At 47.8% G+C, this 22,414-nt stretch overlaps 1 protein-coding gene across 1 annotated transcript in view; it reads right to left on the bottom strand.

Annotated features, from left to right (window-relative positions):
• Positions 1-908: 908 nt before the first annotated feature.
• Positions 909-22,414, bottom strand: part of LOC120848061 — an 81,943-nt gene continuing 60,437 nt past the window's right edge. Inside the window, exons 11-16 of the mRNA XM_040219992.3 lie at positions 20,734-20,790; positions 20,588-20,668; positions 19,602-19,688; positions 10,012-10,348; positions 6,400-6,556; positions 909-1,413 (exon numbers count right to left, since the gene is read on the bottom strand). Coding sequence (XP_040075926.3) covers positions 1,075-1,413; positions 6,400-6,556; positions 10,012-10,348; positions 19,602-19,688; positions 20,588-20,668; positions 20,734-20,790 — 1,058 coding nt within the window. The 3' untranslated portion in view covers positions 909-1,074. The remainder of the gene's footprint in view (positions 1,414-6,399; positions 6,557-10,011; positions 10,349-19,601; positions 19,689-20,587; positions 20,669-20,733; positions 20,791-22,414) is intronic.

Below are 22,414 nucleotides of genomic sequence, written 5' to 3'. Positions count from 1 at the left end.
GGGGGTTTTGCCATTATACTCCGTTTCACCTGATGTCGTACCGCAGCAAAGGCTAGAAGCGCGAGCTCATAGCGTTGGCAGCTGCCCTTGGTGCACGTGAGCTTGTGCCGCCGAGATGTGCCGTAGAGCAAGGAGCTCGCGCTTGTAGCCTTTCCCACGGTACAACACAAGGTGCAACAAAGTATAGCACACTATCTGAATGGAGATCGCCAACCAGTGTGAAGACGGCGACAAGCCTGTCTAGGACATAAGTGATTAACGGCCGCATTTCTTCCCTAGACATTACTACCTGTGAGATGACATCTAAAAAATTGACGCCAAACGTATGGCGATCAATCGTTCGTGAGAACAATTTCAAATATTTATGTTTTAAAAATGTAATATGGCAAAGCCTGCCAAACGCACTGTTTTTAAGGCAATCCTGCCTGTGATGCAGATCCCTTTGAATGTCACATGCGTCATACCATTCACTTTTCTTTCTTTTGTTTTTACAAGCCCAGAAAATTCTGAGTTTTTTCATTTTTTTAAACATTGTACTTTTCGGGGTTTTGTAAAGGAATAGGTTAATTTACTCTGTTTCTGAAAGCAGAACACACAACAAAAAAAAATGTTAGAGATCAGCCTGGATTTTTTTACTGGGCTAATTAACTAACCGCTCCAAGCAAAAACTCCAAAACTAAATTCTGACTTCCTTTGGAGCGCTTGTTTCTTGCCACTTTAGTGCGCCATCAACGCGAGCTGGTATTGGCTGCATTACCACTGCCAGAGAGGACCTCATCTGAACAGCTCCAAAATCCCCGGTAGATTTTACCATAATACTTTTGCTAGAACTTCTTCTTCGGAATTTGCATTACAACAAAGCTTTCGTTGCAGTACCACATGCCGGAGTTCAAAAACGAGGAAGTGCGTTACTCGTAACATTTTATTTCATCAACGTCACAGTGAATGACATTATTCGGTCTACTGTGATAAATAGTCAGCTGAACCTGCGCAATATCAAGTTACACCAGAAAGCCAGGTGACCCTGAAAGCTCTGAAGGCACGAAATAACCAAAGACCAAGACCAAAGTGGCGTTACGTAGTCACGTCTCCACCGCCAGACGCCGTCGCATCCGTAGTGTTAAAAAGCAGCGGATAGAGGAGCTGATGTTGGTCGTCCGTGCTATAAAGTGACCCGTCACCGGGGTTGTAGCTGAGGAAGGTGGTGTTTCCGAAAGGGTTGCTGAAGTTGAGTCTGACCCCCTCGAGCAGCGACTCCGTGTAGAGATCGTACGCGAAGCCGAGCTCGGTGCGGTGCTCGGTCAAGCTGTTTATGCCATAGAGAACGCCGCATACGACGAAGAGCTTCCCCACTTTGCGGTGGTCCAGGGTCAGGTTCCAGATGAACTCGGGCCGGAAACTTTGCTCGTCAACCTGCGATGGAGAGTAACGGCGGCAAATTTTGTCTCTCACGGGGCCTCGCCCAGTATGAACATCCTACCACAGTGCCTGGAACACGTTTCCAACTGGTGCATGTGTTTTTAGTGCGGCCTCAAATGTGGCTCCTCCATTTTCGATCGATCACGTTCGATCGATCACGCCTTATGCTTGCCTGCCTCAATCCTGGCCGTGGCGTAGCAGCGGAGGTGCATGCGAAACACGCGTGTTCGGCTGCAGGTCGCTCTTCCAGCCTCGAGTTTACGGAAGTTTCAGCAGTCGGGACACTGCGACGACCGCGACACTTGCGATCGTTCACTCTATTGTCGGGTGCTCAACGACAAATCGCCAGGATTTCAACGTCCTGGAGTACGGGACGCCAGCTAGAATAAAGGGATTTTTTTTTATCCCTTCGGGACGAACTTTAATGTGTGGACAGCACGGAAACGCTCCAGGCATCGCAGTATCGTATAAAACAGAAAAGCAAATGACGAAAGCTACGGGATTCAGTGTCTTATTCTATACATTGTTTTTGCACTAGGCTACAGACTATTTATGATTACATCATGTAGTTTATAGTTTCAGAAAAACGGCGACACATATGTGCGCGGTCCAGCCACCTCTAGCGCTCCCTTCGTAACTTTCATTAACCGCTGTATAAATATTCTTCTACACACAAGTACAGCCAACATGACCTGGAAGACGAAGCCCGCTCATTACGTCATTGTTAGTGGATTTCGGAACCGCCCCCAAGCGGCAAACACATTGAAGCTCGACGAAACAATGCCGGAGAGCGGTTGACTTGTGCGTCCGCATGGCGTGGCCGCGTGCTAGCGTCGCTCTTCTTGTGAGACGCTGCAAAACTCACTGGCGGAAATGCCGACGCAAGCTAGGTGGCGCTGCGTGGATTTTTACTAGTGAAGGCTTTTGGAGGGTTGAAAGAGCAGGCCTTGACTTCCAGTGCAAAAGGAAACGAGGTAGATGTGATTAGAGCGACTAACTGGTATCCCGTTCACCAAGCAAAAGTTACCCCCCTTGGCTGCCGCCATCTTGTACAATTTTGACCACTAAAGATATGACCATATCATATCCTGAGGCCTTTACGCAAAACTGAGCAGAGATTTGCATTGCGATCGCTGTAAAAAGCATGATAATCTATTTTTTCGATACTGTTAGCACCAGAGATCGGTATCTATTTCTGATTCAAATCCAAAATACAGCACCGCGGTCGACGGCATCAAGCGGACGCATTGCGAAGCTGCCCAAGTGTTTGTCATAAAAGCACAATTTGTACATAAAACAAACGAAACACAACTTATCTTGTCGGTACTGTTAGTAAAGATCAATGAGCAATTATTTGTGCACGGTACTTGGTTAAAATCTAGACGTAAAACTATAAGGTCACGTGTTTACTGGTAAAAAAATGTGCAACATGACGGCGGCCAATTGGGGACACTTTCAGCTGCCAGTTTATCGCTCTAAGAACCTCTACCTCGTTGGCGCAATATGACGCTTGCAAAGGGTGGAGTGTTGCCGCAAAGGGTGCCGCGTTGCCACTTGCCGACCAATTGGGGCGGGCGTACAGGTGGAGGCACAACCACGGCAGACCAGTAGAATATGACGACTGATTCTAGGGAATGCGCGTGAGATGCGCCTTCAGCCAACAATGGTGGCGCTTTGCCTATAGCCAGGGTAGGTGCCCGGGGGTGTGGCCGACACGATAAAAAGTTGACGGTGCATGGGTTTGGCATAGGGATATGGAGAGGCTGCACAAACGCTTTCTTTGTGCATTTCTTCCGACGAAAGAACACGGAGGAAAAACCATCGAGTTTTTGAAAATGGGAGTTGTTTTTGGGAGCTATAAGCAAAGTAAGATTACAAAAAGAAGAAAAACACTTTAGTTCCCTGGCGTATCATGAAAAATTCATTGCTTAAAGTGTTGGAGCGAAGCGGCTGGCCAATTAGCTAAGGCTTAGGTTCATGGCAGACGGGAAGAGGACCCGTACGCATCGTCGCCCTTGCCCCTTGCATCGTCCATGATTCAGGATCCAAAGGCGATCGTGCCGACGTCGTCAACTACGCGACACCCCGCTGGCGGCAGACCCCACCGCGCTGAGAAGAGCCCGACGAAACCGAGTCCTGCGCGGCCTAGCGTGCTCTGCTCCACATATTTTTTTTTCCGCTTCTGATGATTGGTATTAATGTGATCGGTGTTATCAAAGCAGCGATTCGGGTCAGGGCTTAGCTGCACAGCTATAGGTTCAAAAAAGAAGAAAATCAAGTAGATAAGGACTATAAATAAGCATTTCTTTTCTTCCGATTTTTATATCAATGTAGGAGAAAAAAGGCAATTATACCGGGCCCGTCGAATTCGCTCGGCACAAACCTGCCGGCCGGATTTTGTTTGGACGAATTGACACGTGGCATCTATTTTTCTGATTGGGGACGACTGCCGGCGCGTACAACTGGTACATGATCATATCAAGCAAAAAGATGAGGTTGTCCTGAATTCTAACTAATTCTATTTTTGGCACGTCATCCAGCTTCAAATGGTTGCCGGCTGTGAGGGCAAGAGCGTCCCGCTCGTTATGCCTATGAGGCTTGTCGCGTTAAGGCTAGAAATATGCACTGATTCGTCCAGTGGAGTGCAATGATGTTGAAACCAACACAAAAAACCCGAGGACACCAAACCGACTGGTGAGAACAGCTATCACATGGCGTACGGCAAGAGCAGCAGATTCAAATCGCAAACATAAACGCACACTAGTTTCGTTGTTTCGACATCCCGAACGGCGATTCCTGAATGGGGCTGATGGGGAGCTCGCGCGTGGGTCAGAAAACCGCGTTGAAACTTTTTTTTTCTCTTCACCTTTCCTTAAAATTTAATTTTAATTTTTTTAGGGAATGACGTTACTTTACGGAGTGGTACACTTTATTTAGCCTACGTAAAAAAAACTCTGACGGATATTGCCGACGCTGCCGATCAAAATGTTTACCGTTAAACGTTATCAACTGCGTACTTCAGACACACCGGAGTGCCACCAGATTTTGCGCTATTTTTAGATGATCGAATTAAAATATCATGCCTCAATATTTCGTGGTCACTACTTGTTTCTTGAGCAGCACAACCGACTAATGAGGTAATATTGTTACGGTGATTATGGTATATTCTATTTTACAATGAACGAGAGGTTGAAAGATGGCAGTCCTGCGAAATCCCAGAAACGCTGCTGCTTCCTCTTCTTTTCCCAACAGCCGAGCTCAAACTTCTTTCTCCTTTTCGGATCACTACTCGCCCGCCGGAGGAAACGGCGTCGCGCCGTTTTCAGGAGTTTTGTATGGCTTGAGTCACAGGACATGCACTGTCTGGGGGTGGTGAGTGTGCTGATTGCGATGAGGGCCAGAAGGCTCGACAATATAATTGACGTCGGACGTTTGGCGGATAATCCTGTACTTTTGGTGGAGGTGGATACTTTCCCCTACCTTTACGCCTCACCCATCCTGGAGGGCTATGTTGCGCTTTTTGCACTCCCAGGAGACTTGGAAGAGGGAAGTGACGTCAACGACACAGCAAACGCAGATTGGGTGTTTATTTCGTTTTCTTCTGTCAACATCCAATCTGCGTTTGCTGTGTCCTTGACGTCACTTCCCTCTTCCTAGTCTCCTGGGAGTCCAAAAAGCGCAACATAGCACCCCTGGACACCCGAACCCGCCGCCGCCTTCCTCCACGGGGCGAAATGCCCGATACCGGTACACCGCCCGAAGGTACGCCAACGGTACCTCGCACCTCCACCAAAAGTGTTACGGTGATTATGGTATATTATATTTTACAATGAACGAGAGGTTGAAAGATGGCAGTCCTGCGAAATCCCAGAAACGCTGCTGCTTCCTCTTCTTTTCCCAACAGCCGAGCTCAAACTTTTTTCTCCTCTTTGTATCAATATAATTAAAAGCGCAGAAGTTAGAATATAGTTAGAGGGTCCCTTGAAGTTTAATTTTACATATTTTTGTTTCCTTCAGGTATATACCATCCTTGACGCTAAATATATCACCATACGTTTTGAAGAAATAGTAAATTTGCCTGTGGCAGATATTTTACTGCTTCACTGATGTTTTGAAGGATCGTAGATCGCCTGCATCAGCTCGTATTCGTCGACTACTGCTTACCCCTTGAAAGGGAATAAGAGTGATATGTGTCTGTGGGCTTTGTGGGTTGGGTCAGGGAGGTATAATTTACCAAATGTAATAATTTAGGGAATTTAAATTAATTTAGTAATGTTAGTTTTTAGGTTGATTTATTGGCATTACTTTAGGTCTTAATCTTTGGGTTAAAGTGATGAAGAAGTATAAAGTCTCAGTTGATAGTCAGCGGTGTGTATGTCTCTATTTCTACCTGTCTGCGTTTTGTCCCTCTCGTTCAAGCTGACAATTTTCTTTTGCTTACCCTTGTTAGAAAGAAGTGTATCACGGAATACTGTTTTCTTAAGAGGTTGGGTTATGAGAGTAAAAATAATGAAGAGTGGTTTTAACGTCTGTATTGTGTCGCCTATTTCTCAAGAATAACTAAAATTTGTTGCGGAAAATAACTCGCCTGACCATTCTGAAAGGTGTATTATACAATCGCAAATAAGCTTATTTTCAAAACGCAAGCAGTTAGAATTGTTAGCAGTATAATGTGATAGCTCAATATACAACCAGGCCCCCAACTTTTCTTACTTTAGAAATTGTGTGGATAAGCATATAAAGGAAAACAAATATGCTACACACTCATTTCACAGAAGGCCTGCCGCAAATCTGATTGCGGCCCTTGTCTGCGTTCGAAACGTATAGCACCCAAGATATAGTTATTTGTGTTCTTTCTTGAAGCTTTCGTAACTTTAATATCTAAGCTGGTCCGTTCCTCTGGCATTCTACAATTTGCTTTACTTTTTTGCTAAATAAAAAATGAAACCAATTGCTTGCAATTTTCAATAAATTTCTTACCTTAAGCACCATGGTATTGTTCGACCTCCTGCTGGAGTATATAATCCAGAGTCCATTTTCGTCGGCCAGAATATTGACGTAATTTCCGGCCTGGTTTGTGTACAGGTAACTGTCGTTTCGGAAGGCCACATCTTCGAGTCCAAGGCGACCTGTTAGCCTTAAGAAAAAAGAAGCAAACAAACTAAAACAAACACCGATCGTTTTTTTTGTTTTCTTTTTTACGCGAAACGTTAAGGGGCTCGGTTTTCAGGTGAAGCGAAGCCACGAAAACGTTACCTCAAACTTCCCCGCTAAATTAAGCTGTGATAATAGCGTCACATGAGTTCATGTCACGTGACCTCCGCACAAATCCAGTTTCCCCGCTAAATTTATGGGAAGAACTGACGTCACGTGAAACGGTCACCCGACCTACGCCCAAATTAGCTTTCCACGCCAGATTTAGCGTTAAAATTTAAATCACGTTACATTAACCGAAATTCAGTTTCCACAAAAATTTTATTGGAAACAATGATGTCACAGGACTTCGTGTCATGCGATCTATATAAACGTTATTCCTTCCCTCTTGTTTTAACGTAAAGATAGAAGTCACGTGAACTCATCCCTAATACAGTTTACCCGCTAAATCTGGCAGGGAAAATGGCGTCTCATAGCTTCATGTCACGTGACCCATACGCAGATTCAGTTTTCCCGCTAAATTTAACGGCGAAAACGACGTCACATTCCTTTTGACTGCTTCGCGTTCTCAGAACTTGGTCAGCAACTAGCAACCGCCGAAAAAGTAATGCCGTCTGGTGCTTATCTTTATAGTCACTTAGTACTTATTCAGAAGCGTACTGTACTAGCCGAAGACAAAGCCATAGATGAATCACCAAGCAAGAAGCCTCACCATCATACGCCCCGCCCTCCGTTTCTGAAGCTGTCGGTGACTCTAATCACCGACCCCTTCAGAAATGTGAGCCATGGCGAATCTTGAGCAGATCTTCTCATTGCTCTCCAGCCAATGGGAGGGAGGCAATGGCCGATAAGAGCCCCGAAACACAAATCAGGAAGCACGAAGCTCGAATTTAAGCCAAACCGTGCGTTTCTCAATTCCGCGCGCTGTCGCGCACGCTCCACATCCCAGTGTTTACTGGGATGTGGAACGTGCCACGGTCTGGGGCATGACTATACCCGTTTTCACCTCAAGAACCGTAGTAAAAAAAGTCCGGCTTCTCGCGGAGTATTACTGATTTCCCCTTTTATGTAGAGAATGAAGATATATGTAGGTGAATCTTAGACTAGATATATGTTATCTTCTCAAGACATACACTTTCCAAACGCAAAAAACATCGCTTTTTACTCCGACAACCAAATCTCGCAAGAACTACTTTGCGCCGCGTATGAACAATGCGCAATACTTGCTTTTTTCTTGAGGTGAAAATGGGTATAGTAGCTATCTTGTGCTGAATTGTAGCCACCGCGCGTGCGTCCACATCCACGTGACTTTGCATCTTTTCGCCCGGTGCATAAGCGCTTGAAGGGCGCACGGTGTTTAAACGTGTGTACGTGTGCCTTGTTAACAACTAATAATAATAACGTGCCAGTGAAATGCTCCTTAAAACCTAGAGCGTCTACTTTCTCGCAAAACAACTCGGAGAGGCGATCGATGAAATCGGTTTAGAAAGCTCAGCAAATAACAAGGCTAAAAAAAGTTTAAGCTAAATTAAAAAAAAAAAAAAAACAGTCTGCATGTTCTTTGAAATTGAGCATGGCGTTTCACGTGCTTGTTTCATGTTCGCTGTCGAAACGGGAAAACAGACGTGTCGGATATTTTATAGAATTACGAGATTGAAACTGGGCGAGTCGCTACACCCTGAAAAAAAAAAATAGATCATTCACCTCATTCGGTGGCAGTTGGTAACAGAAGGACGCCACTGTATTTGGCGAACCATCGGACTTTCGCTAGTGTATTTATTTGTTATTCAACAACGCACTGTGATCGAGTAGGATTTTCGTTTAGAGAAGTACCTGCAATGCGTTGGTAAGAACCTGCGCGTATTGTAGAACGTAGTGTAAATAACAAAAGTATGTGAAACAAAAGGAAAAAAGATGAAAGCCGGAAGCGCTCATGGGTCCGCCGATAGGAGGAGCTAGCGAGCTTGTCTGCAAACAAACATCGGAGAAGGGGATGGTCTATTGGTGGATTCCTGGGGAATGCGCTAGCATGACCCTTAGAAAGGTCACACACGCCCCCTTTTGGGAAACGCTGAGGCTGTTCCCTTCACTTTTTATTTTGGCATTCTCTTTTGCTTCCTCTATTTTTTGCTGCCTCTTTTCGGTCTCGTTGCGGGGTCAGTGTTAGCGTTCCCCAAAGGGGGACGTGGGTGGCGTTTGCCAAGGGTCATGCTAACGGATTCCCCAAGGATTCACCAATGGATCTTCCTGTAATATTTTTTACCCCTTTATTGTACTCTCCTTGTGACAGTACGTCGACGCAATCGGATACGGTCATCCGTATCACTAGTTGGAATAAACCACATCCATGCCGCTCGTGGAAGGAACCGCATCCTTATCACTCGTGAGGTGAACCGCATCCATCGTTTTAACTACACACACACATCACAGCCCTCGCACCGCTGCAACCAAAACCCAAACCGAAGAGCGACAGTAGACAGCAGGGTGACAACTGAGCACACACGCATTTTACTGTGCCGCGGCGCAACACCTCCTAGATGACAAAGCCGTAGTGCTGAATTAGATGGCGTCATCAGAGAATGCCAACGCTGGGCAGAGATTCAGCACGACGAATGCGTGAACGTTCGGCTGAAACTTGACTTAAAGCCCAGCGCTGACACAGCACTTGTTTGCAATCTGTGTCCAAAGCTGGCCTTCTCTAATGACGCCATCTCATTCAGCACTTCGGCCTTGTTGCCTAGCGGGTGTGGCGCCTCCACTTCTCTGTCTCCGCCCCAGCTGTAGGCGTGACATTGCCCAAAACAAAAGGACTCGTTTTGACGAAAACACCCGTGCTCACGTCAGCGGTTCGGGCCAATGGCAGCCCCACACACGAATACTGACAGACAATAGACACAGCTGAGTTTTCGTCAAAACGAGCGCTCTAATGCTACTTTTTGTACTTTTAATATTCCTCTTGTTTTTAAAGGCATATTCTGCCAAAATAGCTTTATATTGATAAACGATAGTGTACTTGTTCAATAGGTATATCTGTAAGCTTTCGTATAATATATTATTTATGCCGTAGAATTGATTTTCACATAGGTTATTATCACCTAAAACCCGAAATCAAAAACGGTTTTTAGTATTGTCCTAGTGAAATATTTGCCTATAAGTATAGTTTTTCGAAACTTTATGAGACGTGACCCGTTTCTCCGGCATGACTTGAAGTAAAATCACCATCACTTATTTGTTGTCGATTCGCATTCCGAACTAGAGCTTTTGTTTGGATCCCGGTAATGCCTGCCCTGCTTCATTGTCTTCATTTCTTGACGAAAGCAAATTCGCACGCCTTTTTCAGGTTGTCGAAACTAGCTGTATGTGTCTTGCGTGTTTTGGTTTGTTTGTTTTGTCTGTGTGCGTTATTTCGTCCAATATGTCTAACGCCGGTTCACTCACTTGAGGGTATCTCCACCTCGACCCGGTCCGCTCAGGGCAACGCGGACAATCTGGTTCGTATCGTTCTGGTGGTAGTAGAAAGAGCCGTTGTAGACGACCTGCGCGTTCCCGTGCGCAGGCGTCGGCAGCTTCAGGATCCGAGGGTCTGAGCCGTTGCGGAAGGCCGCCTTGGACGGAAACTCGAGGAGGGCCGTCCGGTCTTCGCCGTTGGCGACGTAGAAGACGTCGGGCCCCAAGGACTCGCTGTCTCGCATCCAGTTGGTCCACCGCGACGTCGACTGTCGGTACAGCACGGGCTTTCCCACGCGCTGAATGGTCCGCCGAGTCATAAGGCATTCTGCAATGTCGGCGGCATATTTTTTTCTTAAAGGTTTACAGCAACACGATACGTTATAAATACAAATATGCATATGCCATTTAGCGACTAAATAGAAATTAACACCACTGCTTCGAAGCCAATGTCCGCAAGTATACAGTTAGGTGATGGGTTGAACTTAGATGGCCAATTCATATGGTTTAAGCGTGCATTTCATGAAATTGCAAGTTTATTTTATTTTAAGGATGCGAATATCTACAACAGACACAAGAATCAATGTATCTCTATAGATATAAATTTATCACCTAATATTACAAGATATACCAGTTGCTAGCATGCAATTATATTCAAATAATAATACTTTTTTTTAATACAGTGAAGTGACATTTCTGAATATACTCGCGAAAATAGGCCTTCTTATTTTAGTGGTGTGTTACATCTAGGAGAGAATGGGTATTTCATATATATATATATATATATATCACAGTGGTGGCCAAACTGCGACTCACGATTTGCATGCGGCTCTTCGAGGGTCAAAGTGCGGCTCGCGTTATGAGAGTACTTTTTTTAATTTCAATTTTTGGGACCAAACACTAAGCTAGCTCTTGAAAACATTAGACAAAGACACCGCTAAAAATAACACAACATATAAAATTACTGTATTGAAGGATGTGATGTTCAACACGAATAATCACTTCCCAACAAAATGTAATGGTCAGAAACAAGTGAAGCAAGTGGAAACGTATTATCATGAATAGGAGGTAAAAGCGCTAAAAAACGACGGACAAGTTGAAGAATGACGAACACCACAGAGCGCTAACTTGCAACTGAAGTTTATTACTGAAAACACGTACACATATATACACCGTGACATCAAAAAAACACAAGTGGCAATAATGCCGCTTCATCTATCTAAGGTTAATCTATGAATTGTTTACTCTTTCGAATGATTTCAAATATGCCACCTCAGAGCTATACAGGTTTACTGAGGGAGCGCTGACACACATGCCCTGATCGTACTTCAAAATAAAAAACGCCTCCGATATCTCTCTCGTTTTTTTGTCTCTATTCCGAGTTAAGATAACGGTGTTGTCAAGCCGTGGGACACACCCACATCTGTTACAGTGTACAGCCAGATTGCCCGAGGGTGATGATCTAACTGACAGGGCATGTTCCCTGAGTCTGTCGTTTATGCACCGACCCGATTGCCCGATGTACACCTTTCCGATAGTAACACAGAAGGGGTCGTGGCAGTTACAGATGTCGTCATACCTTCAACGACATCTGTCACGGCTACATTTACATGATCCTTTTAGAGTTAATAACTCGGAATGCGTGGTAGAATATCTGAAAGAATCTAATCCGGGGCCATGTGATGCAGTGTCGTTCGACATTCAAGACCTTTTTTATTCAATCCCACAGGGGGGTCTGTTTGAATCTGTTAAAGAGGCTATTGATGTTTTTGGAGTTGTGAAGTTCCAGAATGAATGTGGCGTTGATGAAGGTGGTTTCTTGGAACTGTTACGCTTCTATCTGAGCTCTACTTATGTTGTTTTTGAAGGGGTGAAGCTGTTACAGAAGGACGGTGTGTGTATTGGGACGAGCGTGGCGCCTGTGCTAAGCGATTTATTTTTGGCAAAGTGTGATAGGGATATCAAAAGTAGGTTAGACGAAGGCGTCCTTCGGGTTTTTAGGTATGTGGACGATTATCTGGTGTTGTTTCGTTCACAGGCAAGTTCAGAAAGAGCGGGTTTTATTACAAAAATGTTTGATATTTTTAAAACTAGTGCTTCGGGGCTCACTTTCACTAGTGAAAATCCCGTAGCGGGTACCTTACAGTTTCTAGATCTTAAGCTTTTACTACAGCCTTCGCATGTCTGTTGGTTTTATTGCCCAAGGGCAAAGAAAGGAGTGTTACCCTTTGATTCAAGTCACTCAAAGGTAATCAAGAGGGGCATTGCCTCGACGTGCTTAAGGTCATCTTTACAGAAGTCCTGCCCACATAAGCTAGCAGTTAGCTTTATGCTTCAGGTGACGAAACTGGAGGAGGGGGGTTTTCCACCTCCGCTCCTTGCGGGGGTGGCGGAAGGCTTACTAAAGAAACTTCGGGGGGGAGGGGAATGTGGCGTGAGAGACAAGCCAAAGTCTAGACCAGCGGTGATACCTTATGTGCATAAGGTGAGCCATAGAATAAAGAAAGTGGGGGAAAAGCATGGGGTCCCTGTACTCTTATCAGCCCCTCAAAAATTGAGTAAGCTATGTGGAAGGGTGGCACGTGGTGATGAGCGCGTAGGCGTATGCCATAAGAATCATAAAACAAGATACGTAGAGTGTAAGGAACAAGTGGTGTATAAAATTCCTTTATCATGCGGAAAGGTGTACATCGGGCAATCGGGTCGGTGCATAAACGACAGACTCAGGGAACATGCCCTGTCAGTTAGATCATCACCCTCGGGCAATCTGGCTGTACACTGTAACAGATGTGGGTGTGTCCCACGGCTTGACAACACCGTTATCTTAACTCGGAATAGAGACAAAAAAACGAGAGAGATATCGGAGGCGTTTTTTATTTTGAAGTACGATCAGGGCATGTGTGTCAGCGCTCCCTCAGTAAACCTGTATAGCTCTGAGGTGGCATATTTGAAATCATTCGAAAGAGTAAACAATTCATAGATTAACCTTAGATAGATGAAGCGGCATTATTGCCACTTGTGTTTTTTTGATGTCACGGTGTATATATGTGTACGTGTTTTCAGTAATAAACTTCAGTTGCAAGTTAGCGCTCTGTGGTGTTCGTCATTCTTCAACTTGTCCGTCGTTTTTTAGCGCTTTTACCTCCTATTCATGAATAACCAACTAGCCCAAGTACACACCCTTCTACAACGTATTATCAATTTTTAAATTCGGCAAATTCTTCGCGATCTTTCCCCGTGCTAAGGTCCAAGCAAAGTAAGTTTAGTCGAAAAATGTTTGCCTAAAATTCGTCTGTAAACTACTTGAGCCTGATACTTTTTTTTTATTTCCGAACAAGGGAAAGCCATCTGCCTAATGAACAAATACTTATCTCACTGTTCTATGCCCGCATGCAACTTTAAACCTATTAAATCTTATCTCTTGGCATTCCTCGGTTGGTTTCTCTGCTTGGTGAAAGCGTTTTGTTAACGGGAATTGAAGGTGAGCTATGGCAAAATACAACCACTGGCATAAAGCCGAAAGCACAGGGAGAAAGCGGTGTTCACACCTCACACCCCCTTCTTTGACTCCCTAAAAAGTAACACTTTTGCTTGCGGCTCTTGGGCGATGTCAGTTTGGCCACCCCTAATATTGTCACGGGTGGTGAGTCGTGACCAATAAATAAGAAATAAACAGAAATAAATAAACGTTTAATGTGGCGAACTTGTGCCAAAAATAAAGAAGGAAACAGAAGAAAGCAGAGCGTCGCGGGCGTCGAAGTCGGCGTGTCAGCAGAATCGAGCGCTGGGGCGAGACTGACTCGACAGGGTCGCGGGCGGCCTCTTATCTAGAGTGAGTCAGTATCTCGAAGATTCGGCGGAGAAGGTTCGAGCGTAGCGCGCTCGGGGCGAGAATGAACAAGCACTTTCTAGAACAACAAAAACAAGGATGAACGATAGTTATGTCCGCAGCAAGAATGAACGAGAATTTTCTACAAGTCCGTGACCCTGCGCGCGGTATTATCTCCCCCTTTAAAAAGTGCACCGTCCCGATGCAGCACAAAGCGAAGAACAACAAACAAAAACAAATCCAAAACAAAAAGGCAGCAGAATCGTGAGTCGCAGTTCACAGTTCACAGTTCACCCGTCGACGAGAGTGGAAAGTTCTATCGTTCGTAATACGGCTTCAGCCGGACGACGTGCACCACCTCGGGTCGCGGCTGACGTCTTGCAGATGGGCGCGTTCCGTCGGGTAGCACTTCGTAGTTCAGATCGCCGAGGCGTCGGATGATCTTGTAGGGTCCAAAATAGCGTTTCAGGAGTTTTTCGCTGAGACCGCGACGACGTATTGGTGTCCAAACCCATACCCGGTCTCCGGGTTGAAAGTGGACGTCCCGGCGACGAAGGTTACACCGGCGTGCGTCGACTCGCTGTTGGTCTTGAATCAGGAGTCGGGCGAGCTGGCGAACTTCTTCGGCGCGTTGAGCAACCGCCTGGGCGTCGTCGCTCTCGTTGTCAGATGGCTCATGGGGCAGCATGGCGTCCAGCATGGTCGTTACCTTCCGACCATGTACCAGCTGGAAAGGGGTGAATCCAGTGGTCTCTTGAACCGCCGTATTGTAGGCGAACGTGACGTAGGGCAGCACCTCGTCCCACGTCTTGTGCTCTACGTCGACGTACATAGAGATCATATCGGCGATTGTCTTATTGAGTCGCTCCGTCAGCCCGTTGGTCTGCGGGTGGTACGCAGTTGTACGACGATGGCTGGTGTGACTGAGTCGGAGGATTTCTTGGGTCAGTTGTGCCATGAACGATGATCCGCGATCTGTAATCAGAACTTCTGGAGCGCCGTGCTGGAGGACGATGGACTCAATGAAAAACTTGGCAACTTCCACAGCAGTCCCCGAAGGAAGAGCTTTCGTTTCGGCGTACCGCGTGAGATAATCTGTGGCGACGATGATCCAGCGGTTCCCCGACGTCGAAGGCGGAAAAGGACCAAGTAGATCCATTCCGATCTGCTGGAAGGGTGCAGTTGGAGGAGAAATGGGCTGCAGGAGTCCGGCCGACATCGTCGGAGGTTTCTTGCGTCGCTGGCACTCGTGGCATGATCGTGTGTACAGGTGGACGGTCTTGGGGAGCTTGGGCCAGTAATACTTTTCACGAATACGGGCCAGTGTCCGGCTGTATCCAAGGTGTCCGGACGTCGGGTCGTCGTGACATGCTTGAAAGATCTCCCCTCGAAGGTCGGTCGGTATTACCAGCAGCCACGGCGAGTTGTTGTTCCCGAAGTTCTCTTTGTAGAGTACACCTTGCCGAATGGTGAAGGTCGGCACGGCTCGTAAGAAAACACGGGGTACGGTACCGCCGCGCCCTTCCAGGTGCTCGATTAAGGCTCGCAGCTCCGGATCGTCTCGTTGACGTCGTGCCATGTCATCGGTGTTCACTGCGCCTAGAAAGCACTCGTCATCATCGTCGTCGCTGCTGCCGGAAGGTGTTTCGACAGGGGCCCTGGACAGGCAGTCAGCGTCGCTGTGCTTGTGTCCTGACTTGTAAACCACAGTCATGTTGAACTCTTGTAGCCGGAGGCTCCATCGAGCGAGGCGTCCTGACGGGTCCTTGAGGTTCGCAAGCCAGCAGAGCGAGTGGTGGTCCGTGACTACGCGGAACGGGCTTCCGTACAAGTACGGACGAAACTTCGTGATTGCCCAGACGACCGCAAGGCATTCTTTCTCAGTCGTGGAGTAATTTCTCTCTGCCTTGGACAGTGTCCGACTTGCGTAGGCGATGACTCGTTCGGTGCCTTCTTGTACTTGAACTAGTACCGCGCCAAGTCCTGCGTTACTTGCGTCAGTGTGAATCTCGGTGTCCGCATCCTGATCGAAATGTCCAAGAACCGGAGGCGTCTGGAGTCGTCGCTTCAGCTCGTCGAATGCCTGCTGCTGTTCCTCGGCCCATTCGAACCTCTCGGCGTCCTTCGTGAGGTTTGTGAGCGGTGCGGAAATCCGTGCGAAATCCCGAACGAAGCGACGATAGTAGGCGCAAAGTCCAAAGAATCTTCGCACGGCCTTTTTGTCTGTCGGCACTGGAAATGACGCGACGGCGCGAGTCTTCTCAGGGTCTGGGCGCACGCCTTCGTTGCTAACCACGTGACCTAGAAACTTCAGTTCGTCATAGGCGAACCGACACTTTGACGGCTTGAGGGTGAGTCCAGCGGTCCGTATGGCTTGAAGAACAGCTCGGAGTCGTCGCAAGTGCTCGTCGAAGTCGCTGGAAAACACCACGACGTCATCGAGGTAGACCAGACAGCTCTGCCACTTCAGTCCTGCCAGTACGGTGTCCATAACACGCTGGAAAGTTGCTGGCGCCGTACATAGTCCGAAGGGCATTACCTTGAACTCGTACAGCCCATCCGGCGTGACGAAAGCTGTCTTCTCTCGGTCCCGTTCGTCGACTTCGATCTGCCAGTAGCCGCTCTTCAGGTCCATCGATGAGAAGTATCGAGAGTGGCGCAGCCGGTCTAACGTGTCGTCGATTCGGGGGAGTGGGTAGACGTCTTTCTTCGTCACCGCGTTCAGCTGCCGGTAGTCCACGCAGAACCGAAGCGTTCCGTCCTTCTTCTTAACCAGTACGACTGGAGAGGCCCACGGACTGCTTGATGGCTGGATTATGTCGTCGTTCAGCATCTCTTGAACTTGCTCCTGGATCACCTCCCTTTCTTTAACGGAGACTCTGTACGCTGATCGATGCACAGGGCGCGCGTCGTCCTCGGTAATGATGCGGTGCTTCGCAACAGCTGTTTGGCGTACCTTCGACGACGTCGCAAAGCAGTCACGGTATTCGGCGAGTAGGTTCATCAGCTGCCGTCGTTTTGGGTCCGGAAGCTTAGGGTCGATGTCGAGTTGCGCTGGCGACGTACCGTCTTGCTGAGGTGGCGAGGATTCATCAGTAATGGCGGCGATTTCGGCGGAGTTTCGGAGATCCTCGACGTGGCCAACGGCTGCACCTTTCGTGAGGTGTTGAGTTTCATTCCGGAAGTTCGTAACGAGGACCACAGTGCGGCCATCCTGAAGTTCAGCTACTCCTCGTGCGATGCCTATTCCTCTTCCCAGGAGCAACTGGAGGTTACCTTCCAGAAGAACTTCGCTACGGGTAGCTGCATCGGTCACGACAGGTACGACAACACTTGATCGCGGCGGCAGATTCACGTGGTCGGCAGCGACTCGGACGGCGGCTGACGCAGTTTGGAGTTTCTCTGAAGGCGGAACAGGTGTCCGCAGCGTCAATCTGTTTTCTCCAAGGTCGATGACGGCGCCGTATTCACACAAAAAGTCCATGCCGAGAATGACGTCTCTGGAACAGTCTTGTAGAATGACGAATTTCACAGGACACGTCTCGCCGTGAATTTCGACGCGAGCGGTGCACCTTCCGACAGGCGTGATGAGGTGTCCTCCGGCGGTTCGTATCTGCGGTCCATCCCACGGCGTCGTGACTTTTCGAAGGTGGCGAGAGAGCCTCCCACTCAATACTGAGTAGTCTGCCCCGGTGTCAAGGAGTGCCGATGCGTTTTGGCCATCGATAACAACGTTTAGGTTGTTGGACACCGTTGCAGGCGCGTCGGTGCAATGCGGGGCGTCGAGAGAGTGGGAGCGCTCCGGCGTTCTTGGAGGCTGTTTGCTTCCGTCGTTTTCGGCAACGTCACCTCCAGGCGTTGCCGCACTCAGTTTTCCCGACGACGCAGAGGAGACAGGCTCTCTCGGCGGGATCGTGGCGCTGGGGAGGCTGAACGTCGTGGCGATGGGGAGCGGGCTTCACGGCGGAGAGACGACACTGGGGTGGGGGAACGTCGGAGGTACTCCTCGATGTCGTGAGGGCGTTCGCCGTACCTCGGGCGTGGGTCGTTCGGGTGGAACCCACGCAGGCCCATTTGCCGGTAGGGACAATGACGGTAGATATGGTCGGCCTCCCCGCAGTGGTAGCACAACGGGCGTCGATCGGCCGTCCTCCACACGTCGGTCTTTCGTGGAGCAGCTTGTTCTGGGCGGACGTACGCCCGATCTTCATGGCGTCGTGAATACTGCGGCGCTAGAGGTTCATGTCGAGGTGGCGCCGTATACGGGTGAGCAGGGGGCGGTGGTCGTCGGGTAGCTGCGGCGTAGCTCAGCTTCGGTGGTTCAGGAGCGGCGCTGGCGAGAACTTCTGGCTGCAGCGCCTGCTGAAGTTCTTCCCGGACAATCTCGGCGACTGAGGGCGTATCCAGGCTTGTGGCAGCAGGTAGCAACTTCTTCAACTCCTCCCGGACGGCTTCACGGATAAGGTCACGGATGTCGGGGAGGGTGGTGCCCAGGTCGGATCCAGATGTCGCTAGAGTAGTTACGCCAGGGTGTCGTTGGTAGTGTCTGGCGCGGGCTAGCAAGGCCCGTTCCATATTTGTCGCCTCCGTGATGAACTCGTCGACTGTTGTTGGGGGATTCCGGATGAGACCGCCGAAAATCTCGCTTTTCACACCCCTCATCAGGTGGTGCAGCTTCTTCTCCTCGGTAGCCTGAGGATCGGCGCGGGCGCTTAGGCGGAGAACATCCTCCACGAAGCCTGTGATGCTCTCGTTGGGGCCTTGAGTCCTGGTACGCAGTAAGTCTTCGGCTCTCTCTCGGCGGTGCTGGTTGACAAATGTCGCCTTCAGCTGGCTCTTGAAAAGGTCCCAGGATGTCAATGAAGACTCGTGATTTTCGTACCAGCTTCTTGCAGTCCCCTCGAGCGAGAAATACACGTTTTGCAGCCGTTGCTCGTTGGTCCAGCTATTGTGGCGGGCGACGCGTTCGAATTGGTCGATCCAATCTTCAACGTCTTCGTGGAGTTCGCCGTGGAACGGAGCCGGTGTCCGAGGAGCGACGGGTAGGTAGACGACGGCAGGAGCGGCGGGGGCCTGCGACTGGTTGTCCATCGTCGTCTTCTTCGGCTTGGGTTTATCCAGGAGCAAACCGTACTCCGGATCCCCTCCCTTGGTGCGGCGGCTGGTCCGAGTTTCAGGTTCCGCGCTGAGTGGTCTTCTCAGCGAGCTTGGAGTCGGGCTTGCACTGCGGGTCCTGGGAGGGGAACGCTGCACGGGCATGCGGTACCCCGCACCTCCACCAGAATGTCACGGGTGGTGAGTCGTGACCAATAAACAAGAAATAAACAGAAATAAATAAACGTTTAATGTGGTGAACTTGTGCCAAAAATAAAGAAGGAAACAGAAGAAAGCAGAGCGTCGCGGGCGTCGAAGTCGGCGTGTCAGCAGAATCGAGCGCTGGGGCGAGACTGACTCGACCGGGTCGCGGGCGGCCTCTTATCTAGAGTGAGTCAGTATCTCGAAGATTCGGCGGAGAAGGTTCGAGCGTAGCGCGCTCGGGGCGAGAATGAACAAGCACTTTCTAGAACAACAAAAACAAGGATGAACGATAGTTATGTCCGCAGCAAGAATGAACGAGAATTTTCTACAAGTCCGTGACCCTGCGCGCGGCAATAGAGCATATTTTTAGATTTTCAGAACAATTACGCCTAAAACGTATTTGCAATTTAAGACAGAACTGTTTTTTTCACGATTGATTTTAGCGCTTTCCTACCTTGATTTCGGGGTGCCCTCTTGACCCAATTAGTTTTGTTGACGGAGCTGTCGACCTTCTGAACGTTGATTATATCCGTCAAAGATCCTAGAAAATCGCGAAATAGTAAATGTTATACAAGCACACTGTGAGTTGCTAGAGGTTTTTAAATGTATTGCTTTCTCATGCGCAGATTTTCCTACGGCTTGAATTTTCTGACTCCTCGAAGTGTATTGAAATGTTTGCTAACTAGATTTCCTAGCACGGGTCTCCCATATGAATTAAGGAGAACCAGAGCTGTTTGCATAGACGAAATATTCGCACTGTCAAACTTCCAGCAGGATTGGCGGTTTCGTGTTTCGAGTGGTGCAGAGACACAGCAGCTGAGAAATAAAAACGCAAACAATAATTATAGCAAAGTATAAAGGGTCCAAAGAAGTACCAATACCATGCAAGCCAAACAGAAGTACATTCATCATAATAAATTATTTATTGTGGCCATAGCAAATCTGGAGAAATATATCATTGGAACAACAATCTGTGTAAATAAACAGAAAGAAGGGGACGTTACAAAATCGCAATGGCGCTCTTTCTAAAGTGGCGCAGTTTCTTCACGACTTAGGTCTCCACCACGCAAGGATTATGATATCTGGGTTAGCAGTCTGTAATCTACGCGCATTTGCAATGCCTTGCATTGCCGACGCCATAATTGTTTTGTCTAAATTTAGCGACCGAACAATACCTACAAACATTGAATATCTATTGTAAATCCCCTTGTATTGAATTCGCCAAGAACACTGGCCACAGAGCTTGCTTAAACAGACCAAAAATAGCATGATTAAAAACTAGAATCTAGAAAAAAAAAACAGCCTTGTTATCCCACCCTTTTCTATCAATTGCATTCCCTATCAAGTACACCACTTTAAATAAAATTGTCTTAGTCCGCCTTCATATTTATAGGCAAGCCAAATTCAAATTTTCTCGAACTGGCTGGCAGAAGAACTCACCGGGACCACATGCCATCTGCCTCCTGGTGGGGCACTCAGGGCAGCGTTTGCAATCGCTAAGTGTCTCCTTTGTGGGAGGTACTGCGAAACAAAGACGTGAAGTGAGTCATTGGAGCGTGAGTTACATGCTATGGTTGTAGTCTTACAATGACCAGCGATTCGCTCTCCATCATCCACGTCTTCGCCCGTGGCTAGATCCTTTTCTGTAATAAAAAAGTATGGCAATACGCTTTCATGGTTTTAGGTAATTTTCAGTGCTCTCGTGAACCATACGTTTATCTTGACTATAATAGCAGTGCCGAATTCCTGAGGTAATAATATATGTTGACATTATACTGACTTATTTTGAACTATATTGTCACGCAAATGTTTATACAAAACGCAACAGGAAAGGCAATCCTAATCTTCACAGATGACCAACCTTGAGCTTACTAAATCATCGAATTAAAATACCCTCCCCACGCTTAGTCATGGGCAAGTAGGATTCCACGCGTTCTTTACGGACGTTTAAATAGTGGTGTCCGACACCACTCCATTGTACGTTCGCGTGAAACAAAGATAAGCAAGTTGTTTTTATTTTTGCTGTTTTAGTTATAAGTGAAGACAACTCTAAGCAAATAAGCATAAAATGTCAAGAACGAAGGCAAGAAACGAAAAATCGCAGTGTTAATTAGAAGATGCGGCGTTACTAACTATGGCCGCGTCCGTAGTGCTGAAGGCCTGTTTCGCCTCAAGGAGCTCCAAATGAAAAGTTCAAACCCAGGGAGGTCCTTTCTCCATGCAAGAGTCTTTGAAGCGTCGCTCATAACCTCAGTTACTATGTGAAAAAAAAACTTCAATAATTCCTTTTTATAATTAACTCGGATTTTAAATAATAGCGCTTAGCCCACGTTGATACAAACTGAAGCGTTTTTTTTTAGGTGGAACAGGCAATTCGTCCGCTTTTATGTAAGCGACATGTGAATCTATACCTTGTTTTAGTTTAAGTCCAGACGCAGCCGAAGCTACGAGCTAATGGGAACAATCAAACAGCGTCAAAAGCGCAATTAACTGGGCCTTTTATGTTTATGATTGGTTCAGCGACTCAACAGCACGTAGAGAAAATAACTAACACCATGATGGTGCCCTTTAAACACAGTATGATTTCTCCCATCAGCTCGTAGCGTCGGCTGTGTCTGGACTGAAGGTGAAAGGAAGTATAATCACCACGCCTGTCTTCGGCTAGTGCGTATTAAGTCCGACCGCCATCCGATGGAGCGAAGCAAACAGCGCCAAAGAAGTGCATTGTCACAGCGCTCGTCGTCTTTGAGCGTTTACTATGGATCACGCCGAAGAAAAGTCGCAGGAACACGTGACATTTAGTTCGCGTGATTGGTTTAGCCAGGAATAGCATATGTACAAAAATGGCGGGTGCGGTGACGATGCACTTTTTGGTGCGATTCACACCGTCGAATCGTAGCATCTGCTTCGGTCGGGCTTTCAGTGAAACGGTGCGTGGACCGGAGCCCTTAATCTGAATATTTGGCGAACAAGTCGGCGCGAAATCAGGCAGCCGTGATAGGCCGACGCCGCACTTGTCCTTGCTATTGGCCGATCAGAGCCGCCGGATTTCTCGCCGACTTTTTTGCAAAGTGTCCCGGGGCCCTAAACGCGTCAAGCACAAAGTTTGAGCCGAAGTTCACGGAGCGCACCGATTGGACGATCATGGCGTTGACTTCGCGATTTTGTCGCCAACGTCTGATTGGCGCGCTCCACGAACTTTAGGCTCGAACTTTTTGTCTGACGAATTTAAGGCCTCGCGTGCTCTAAACTCGTCAAATACAAAGT

The sequence above is a fragment of the Ixodes scapularis genome, unplaced genomic scaffold (assembly GCF_016920785.2).
Source record: "Ixodes scapularis isolate PalLabHiFi unplaced genomic scaffold, ASM1692078v2 PGA_scaffold1__304_contigs__length_218370807, whole genome shotgun sequence".
In the NCBI taxonomy this organism is placed as follows: domain Eukaryota; kingdom Metazoa; phylum Arthropoda; class Arachnida; order Ixodida; family Ixodidae; genus Ixodes; species Ixodes scapularis.
Note: the sequence above shows the minus strand (reverse complement) of the source record. Positions and strands in the feature narration are given on the sequence as shown.